The following is an 8,964-nucleotide window of genomic DNA, read 5'->3' as shown; positions in this document are numbered from 1 at the left end:
CGCTCAGCCTTCTTCACAGTCCAATTCTCACATCCATACATGACCACTGGAAAAACCATAGCCTTGACTAGATGGACCTTTGTTGGCAAAGTAATGTCTCTGCTTTTGAATATGCTATCTAGGTTGGTCATAACTTTCCTTCCAAGGAGTAAACGTCTTTTAATTTCATGGCTGCAGTCACCATCTGCAGTGATTTTGGAGCTCAAAAAAATAAAGTATGTCACTGTTTCCACTGTTTCCCCATCTATTTCCCATGAAGTGATGGGACTGGATGCTATGATCTTCGTTTTCTGAATGTTGAGCTTTAAGCCAACTTTTTCACTCTCCACTTTCACTTTCATCAAGAGGCTTTTGAGTTCCTCTTCACTTTCTGCCATGAGGGTGGTGTCATCTGCATATCTGAGGTTATTGATATTTCTCCCAGGAATCTTGATTCTAGCTTGTGTTTCTTCCAGTCCAGCATTTTTCATGATGTACTCTGCATATAAGTTAAATAAGCAGGGTGACAATATACAGCCTTGATGTGCTCTCTTTTCCGGGAGTGTCTAAATAAAGCCTTAGGTAGAAAGGTACCTTTGGAGGACATAAGGCTAAAAGCATGTTGTTGACAGCTGCCCAGATGGGCCGCAGAACCCGTGTGATTGACCAGCTAAGCTGTTGTTGTGAGGAGCTCCCTGTTTTCCATGGCTCTCCCCATTTCTCCTATCACACCACTCCAAGGGGGACCAGCTGCCTCTTCCTCTAGCCTGGCCTGGGGCCACACTGGGAGCCCTCATCCAGTTTCACTGTAACAAGTGAGGCACAGCATTCAGATCTTCCTTCTCTCACACCATAATCCAGACTCTCCCTCAGAGGTTTCCTTCCTATAGATCCAATTGGGGACGGAATGTGTTCAAAGATCAAGTCATCCTGGACACCCCCTTTTCTGTCCTTTCCTCTGGGAACTGACTTTTGGTCTGTGATCAGTAGCATTTCTTTCAGGGATCCTTTCAATTGACCCAAGATATTTCTAAAGCAAGCTTCACTGGGAGCCTTGGATTCTCATCATCACCATGCCTCCAAAATCAGTCTCCTTGAGCTTTGCAAGAGAGGTTTAAGATATAGGCAGAACCAGCTCCTAAAGAGGATGTAACAGATGCTAAGCCCTTACAGGGCTGGCAGATTCTGGCTCTTGGGGGGCTATACATACACCTGCCTCCCTGTCTCTCTACCACCCTTGGTAGATGTTACTTATCGGTCACCAAACTCTGCTCTGTTGAAACCAAACATGGGCTCAGAATATTTGGCACAGTGCTCCAGGTGGCCATAAGTAAAGGACAGGTTGACATTCTCTGTCCCGTCCCTCTTTACTTTCTTCATTTCTGTGTCTTCCAAAACCTGCATCTGAAGAGTTGAAGTCCAGATTCTAGACATAGATCCTCAGAACTGTTCACCATGTCACTACCCTCTCCACTGGTACTGACTGCCTGAGCCCTGAGCCCTAGGGTTATTTTTGGAAGTCTGAGTGTCAAAACAAGTTGGCTAGCTGTGTGCTCCCTGATGCTGATGTGAGCTTGACAAGCTGTAGCCTGGCTTTAATTTCTCATTTTGAAGCATTAAATGTCAGGAGCTCAATTAACATTTTCCTTATTGCATTTTTATTGTGCTCTTATTTAGGCTACAGATGTGTGGGAGCTAACATTCCCTTCCTGCTATTTTTAAAGAAAAAATATCAGCCTCAATGATAAATTCTTACATGTTTAGGGCACTCTCCTGCTTCTAAAGACCTCCCCAAATGCACATCAACATCATAACATAATTCAATCACGTGTTTCCTCATTCATCTGTTGTACAATTATTTATTGAGCAGCTCACTTTTAAGTTTGGAACATTTGTTCTGGGACCAGAGGGTTTGTGGGTAAACTTGGGCAATATGGATAGGCTAGAAAATCTTAACTACTTTCTTGTTTTTACAAATATAACCACAAGGTGATGCAAAGGGAAGAAAAAGAAGGGGAGAGGGAAAAGGTGTGAAGGAATAAGACAGGAATTGTGGTCAGTCTAGGTGTAATCCAGGTGACTTCTCCCACCGTGCTTGATGACCATGGCTTAGTCGCTAAGTTGCTAAGTCTTGCGACCCCATGGACTGTAGCCCACCAGGCTCCTCTGTCCATGGGATCCTCCAGGTGAGAATACTGGGATGGGTTGCCATTTCCTTCTCCAGGTACTTGACGACCGCGGTCTGCTGAATATTGTCATCTTCTTCTGGAAACTCTATCACTTTGGTTACATATTCTGTACCGTTGGTTTATTCAATGGCCTGGCACACAAGAAATATTTTGACAGGTTTAACTTGGAAACAGATACACGTATGTGCACACACACACATATACATACTCACACATACACCGGTTTTTCTTAACCTAAAATTACATATGAGAAGGAAGGTGTTCCTAGGCTAGCATAATTGTTTACTCTTCTGGTCTTTGCCATCATCAAGATCAATTTTGGAGAGACTGATGGTATACAGAATGAATAGTTCCAGAGATCCAGGCTAATCGATATTTGGTCTTTGGGTGTTGTCTTTTAAACAGGCGTCCCTCTTGTATTATTTATTCATTTGTTGTTTTCCATGTTAGGTTATCTTCCTGCTGGGGTTCTAATATGACACCAAGAAAAAACTGCATAAATATATTCTAAACATAACTTGGAAAACCTGTACTCTCTGCTACCCCTTTCCTCAACCCCAAGCACACGTAATCTGTAAAGCGCCTGACATTTTCAAATAATCTGCTTCTGTTTTAGGCAACATTGGTCCGGAGCTCTCATATACTGACATCAGTGTGTTCATCTCTTCTGATGGGGGCAACACATGGAGACAGGTAACTGAGAGATTCGGGAACAGGGAAGAGATATTTAGGGCAAATCCTGCCAATATTTCTCTTATCAATGGATTCTCAGGCTCATTGTGACTTTTTGTTTGTAAAAAAAAAAAAAATTGAAGCAGCAATTCTGTTTGGTCAAAGTAGCTGGAAGAATCGATGAGCAGTGGGGTAAAATGGGAAGAGCTGGGCAAGGAATAAGAAGAACTGGGGTTTCCCTAGTTTTTTCATTCTTTCATTCAGCAAATGGTATGGAACAGTCACCAGATGCTTAATTACCATGCCTGTGTGAGGGGATACAATCAATAAAACAATTTTGTATCATTAATGTGCCACGAGATCTTGGCAAGCACGTCTCTCTACCTTTCTAGATCTGTTTCTTCATCTACAAGGTGAAGGGTATAGAATACTAAGACCAGCAAAGCCACGGAAGTGGCTTAATTCATCTGTGATGGCTTAAATAATACGTCGGCCTAACCTTAGTTAAGGATGAGACTGCTTAATAGATATATGACCATATGAAAAATTAACTCAATTGTACAAACATTTTTGTTTGTAGTGCTGTCCAATAGAACTTTCAGCAATAAGGAAAATGTGCTGTGTGTATGCTGTCCTTTATGTTTGTTGCACACTTGAAATATGGCTAGGGTGACAGGAGCGAATTTTTAATTTTATTTTAATCAATTTAAATTTAAATTGTTTCTTGTAGCTACTATATTGGATGACACAGACTTATACAGTGTCAACTAGGTGTCAAGTATAAACCTGATGAGGCCATTGAATACTTTTGAGTCCCTTTTCCCATGGAGCTCAAAATTAAGTAGAGGAAACGGGTTCATAAATAATTGTAGCTTAGATTGTGTTATTTTAATGTCATTATCAGCTTGCAGACAAACAGGAGGAATTAATTCTACTTGGGCAAACTGGGAAAGACTTCACAAGAAGAGTTGACATTTTACTAAACCTTAAAGATGAGGTTTCTATCTGAGGAAGAAAAAGGATGAGTATTGAATGTCTTAATGATGAAGATGAAGCAACTATCTGAAATCTGCTTGCACAACTTTCTGTTTGGGTCCCTTGGTGAAGATTATCACCATCACCAACATCATCATCATCGCCACCCCCATTGCCATCACTTCCACTACTACCACTTATCAAAAAAAAAAAAAAATTACCAAGGACATGCTAGACACAACTCCTATGTTAACTACTATAAGGTCTACTCCAAAGAATAAATGAAGATTCCTGCCCACAAGGGAATCAACTAGATGAGGAACAGACACATAAATAAGAACATACTTTCAAAACATAAGATACTCTCTTATAAGTGCCAAATGGGGTAGAAATTGGAACGTAAATTCTTCTGGTCCAGAAATTCACAACAGACAAAATATTGTCCCTGAATACAAGAAATAGCTCACCTGGCCAGGTGGCCACTGCAACACTCCTTCCTTGTGTTGTCACCACTTTGGTTTCCTTGTCTCTTTTCCCAAACAACTAAGCATTCCAGCTTCCACTACAGTGCTGAACAGGGCAAGAGTTAGAAGTGGCCAGAATACTATTTTAGAGAGGATAGTATGAAGAAAAATAACTTCTTTTCCTCAGTACTGAGAATCTTCTTGTAGTCCTTACTCTCAGACTTTGATCCAGTGCTTCTATTCATGGAGTCCACTTTTGAACTCAGACTCAGAGTCTATGTTTATATCTGGAATATAAAAAAACACACCATTAGTGTGGACATTTAAAGGCAAATATAAGAAGAAAACCAATTGAAAGGTTTAGGCCCGAGAGTCCATTTGCTTTTCTCTATGGTGTTCTCTGAGTCATATTTACAGGGGACACCATCCCTCCTATCCCCTCCTTTTTAACTCTGCTTATATCTTTTTACCCCTTCTAGTACGTCTCACTTGACCCACCACCCCAACCTCTCCATCCAGCTTGTAAGAGCCACCATTAGTGGTTAAGAACTGGAGGAATTCTCTAATTCCACTTTTCTCTAGAAGATCTAGAGGAGAGAACTTGTTCTTTGGTGCAGACAATTTTTTCTGTCTTAGGTTGAAGACTTAAAAGTTATAAATTGTAGAAGTGTTGCTGTATGTGGAGTTAGGTCTGAGCTAAGGCTCTGAGACTTGCGTCATGGTAGGTGCTTAGTAAATGCGTATGCAGATGGATGGATGGATCACTGAATAAATAGATGAGTGAGTGGAAAGATTGATAGGTAATGGACAAATGAATGAATCAAAGAATGAGTAACTCTGCATCTCAGGAAGCATGGTATCCCATTGAACATGTAGCGTAAGGATCCCCAAGCACTAAACTTAAGTCTTCATTCAAGCATGGGAAATTAGGATGTGGTGGCTAAGTCTGAGAACTCAGTTATCATGTAGACTTTAATGTCCACATGTCTAAAAGGGATTGTCCTTTAAGTTCCTAGAAAGTTTATAACCCTACTATAAGATACATCACCGACTCAATGGACATGAGTTTGAGCAAACTCCGGGAGATGGTGGAATATAGGAAAGCCTGGCATGCCACAGTCCAAGGGGTCGTAAAGAGTCTGACATGACTGAACGACTGAATGAGACAGAGACCATTTATAAATTAGCAAACGTCTCATTTGAAAAGACGAGAAAGAGAAAGCTGACTAGTAACATACTCAGATGAAAAGATGAAAAAGTTTTTTGAAGCTATGTTTTCCATTGGGTTATCTAGTTGAGCATGGGTCTTGTTGCCTGAATTTCTTGTGGCACACTGACTCACAGTACGAGGGGAAAGAACCCTGGAAATGCCATTTGAGTGGATTAGGGACAGTTGACAGTTATTTGTTCTCTGCTAGCCCATTTTTTCATCTGTTAAATGAGGATGACATTGCTTGTCAAACTTCTTGATAAGATTGTTGGAAGGCTCAGAATCTAGATGAAACAATATATGTGAAAATCTTGGTAAACTTTCAAGCACCATGCAAATGTAAGGTGTTGCTATGATTGTTGTTATTGTTGTTGTTCCAGATCTTTGATGAAGAGTACAATGTCTGGTTCCTAGACTGGGGTGGCGCCCTCGTGGCCATGAAACACACACCTCTGCCAGTCAGGCATTTGTGGTAAGGACAGCTTCCTACCCTATTAATGGAAAACTTTTCAGTGGAAAATATTGGGACAAGTTGCTATGCATGGTTTTATACCCCTTTCTTCATCCATTTCTTTATCCAGCCCTTCATTTAATGTACATTACATCATCCAACTCCTAGGTAACAGTAGTAGACCAGATGGTTTAGATGAGGAGGTATAAGGAATAGTATTAAATTAAATACATTACTCAGCTACACAGCTAGTACCTGGAAGCACCAAGTTGGGTTTCTATCACCAATATGCTTCTCTTTTACCTGCTCATTTTCCAGATACTTTAATAAGTACACAGAGTGTTATTACATGGTCTCTGTCCTCTGGGAGATCATAATCAAGGTAAGGAGTTTAGATCGTCCACATATCATCAGAAATCTAAGCAATGCCTGGACAAGGATGCTGACTCTGCATTGCTGGAATCCTGAGGCTGGATGGAGCCTCCACACCCCCAGTGTGTGAGCAGGGGTGGGGGTCTTCATACCATAGGTGGCATGAGGGCTGATCCTTGAAGAAAGGATGCCAGGAGCAGGAGTAGAAGTGATGGGAGGAAAGCCAAGGGATGAGAAAACTCTGACCAAGCCTGGAATTCAGGAGACGTAGGGAGTGCTCTGAAGACTGTATTTGGTTGGAATCAAGAAAGTGAGTAAGTAAGGATGGGTAGGATTCAGAAGAACTAAAACACAAGTTCAGGCATTTGGGTTGAATCCGTAGGTAATTCCTTCTAGTACCAAGACCTCTCTCTCTGTAGTAGGACGAGCTCTCTCTGTTGAGAACTGAGTAGGGCTCACACTTCTAGAGAGGACGGCTTGACTCATAAGTTCATTATTTTTTTTAACCAAGAAAAGTAACATCTCTTAGCCCTTATCATTGTATTCTAAGCATTGCTATCCAACTTGGGAAAATTATTTAATATTCACTCAGGAAAATGTAATAGGATCAAATGTTGCTTCTCAAGTTCATTAATACAAAGTTTGATAGTTCCCTATTCCATGAAATATTTTTTTGTTGTTGGGAAAATAAATATTTATAGAGCTCAGAAAAAAAATAGCTACATTCCTATTGAATTTTCTCTTATAATAATAACGATAATATTACCCCAATTTGTTCACCTTGTTCACTTCAATTTATAAAAGATTAAAGATGATTGTTCAAACTAAGCTCTTGGAACAAAATTTTTTCCATTTAGTGGATGTTGATACTGTCGTAAATGCTACAAATATTTCCCTCGAGTTAGTTACCACCCGTGGTGTCTGCTTACTGTCTACTAATGAATGCCCTTCTCTGAAATAGTCCCTGCACTGGTTAAATGCCAGCTCCTGAGTGTAACTCATTCACGAATTCTTTGCACTCCTCTTTCAAAGCTGAGTGAGTGTTTTGTAAGGGCCTGACCTTATCATTATCGTCAATATTTCCTTATAAACTTCTTGACTTTGTCTCTGGCTGGCTTATGAGTTGCAAGTTTGTGAAACTCAAATGCAATTTCTTCATCACCAGTAGCTTCTAATTAAGTTACAACCTTCAAGGTAAACAAATAGCTTATTTTAAGTGGAAGAAAGGTTAAGTAATCAGTTCATTGTTCTTTTCTGTAGTAGGTCTCAGACTGACATTATTTTGGCAGCACACACAGATGTATATATATTTGCATAAGAAAAAGACATTGGCCTACCCACTCTCCTGTATAGTGGCTCTTGAATTTAAATAATAGCTGTATCACCTTTCAGAAAAAATTGGAACCATAATTGAAGAGCTGGGGAAACTTTAGCTCAGCTAACAAGGCATGCTGTTTCCTATAAATTGAAATGATAGGTAGCTAGATATGCATGGAGACAAAACAGCATACAAATGAACCCATCCATTTGTGACTGTGTACACTTAGATCCATTGAGATTAGAATTTAAGTGCTATTTCAGGTAAGCCCTCCATCCAGTATTATTAGTATTACCTTTGTACCTTAGAAGCATTAGAGTGAAATGAACAATGGAGCCCTGTGGAATGCAATGCTCTAATGAAAACTTATAATAGAGTTACTCATCAGCGAGTAGACAGGGATCCCACTGTTTGCTTAGCCCTGACAAACTGTCAGTGTCTCCTTTCAATGGAATGTTCTTGGAAACTGAAAACAAAACATCACCTGGCCATTTGTGTTCCTTTGCTCTTCTGTAAGTGGTTATGAGCACTGGCGTTTTTGTTCAGAGAAACATTCCCATGAAAACAATAGTTGCAACCAGTATGTGCCTCTGAGAAGTGAAAGTGCATGTGCTGTTCTTAAGGACTTCCATGTAGCTTCATTGCCATCACCTTGTGCATTTGGGATAATGTAAAATGGAGCAATACACCTAACCGAAGGGAGGAACATTGATCATCGATGACCATTTTAACTCTATTCCTGTGCTAGAGTATTCAGGGGAGGAGTCTGATTGTTGTTGAAAGATTTCATTTCTTTTAGTGGCTCTCATCTCAGTATGATAAAGTCATCAATGCATGGAATTAGGAAGGGTCTTGAGGAGACAGTACAGCAGATACCTCTCTGACAACTCTTGAGACACCCACCTTACCAGGACAGCACAGAGCTGACCAATTTACAGATGGATTCCCGTGTTGTACATCAGCTTTAGTTATTAGAAAGTTAGCTTTGTGGTGAACAATAATGAATCTACTTGCAATTTCTGTCTGCCAGTCCTTGTTCTGCTGCCCAGACCTATGCAGAGTAAATCTGTTCCAGAAATGGGTGTGAATTTTAGAGTCCTACACTTGGAAAGGCCCTAAAGAGATGGCTCGGTCTAGGCTTTCTAAGGTGTGGAAAGTGATCAGATATGCAATTCAAGACTGATTCCATGCCTTTGTTCATTTATTTCTCACATATTCACTGAGCCTATACTGTTTCTCCAGTATTAGTGTAGGGATTGGGATATGCCAAAGGACAAGACAGAATGCTCATTTGTTGTTCAAATATTTGACTTTCTTTTTTAGAACAATTATGA

General features: G+C 40.3%; 1 protein-coding gene across 1 annotated transcript in view; it reads left to right on the top strand.

Annotated features, from left to right (window-relative positions):
- The window catches only part of SORCS3 (sortilin-related VPS10 domain containing receptor 3), a 640,372-nt gene that overhangs the window by 540,670 nt on the left and 90,738 nt on the right, over nt 1–8,964 (top strand). Inside the window, exons 12-13 of the mRNA XM_010859391.1 lie at nt 2,785–2,861; nt 5,870–5,961. Of these exons, the coding sequence (XP_010857693.1) occupies nt 2,785–2,861; nt 5,870–5,961 (169 nt within the window). The remainder of the gene's footprint in view (nt 1–2,784; nt 2,862–5,869; nt 5,962–8,964) is intronic.

Source organism: Bison bison, unplaced genomic scaffold (assembly GCF_000754665.1).
Source record: "Bison bison bison isolate TAMUID 2011002044 unplaced genomic scaffold, Bison_UMD1.0 scf7180017864456, whole genome shotgun sequence".
Taxonomy (NCBI): domain Eukaryota; kingdom Metazoa; phylum Chordata; class Mammalia; order Artiodactyla; family Bovidae; genus Bison; species Bison bison.
Note: the sequence above shows the minus strand (reverse complement) of the source record. Positions and strands in the feature narration are given on the sequence as shown.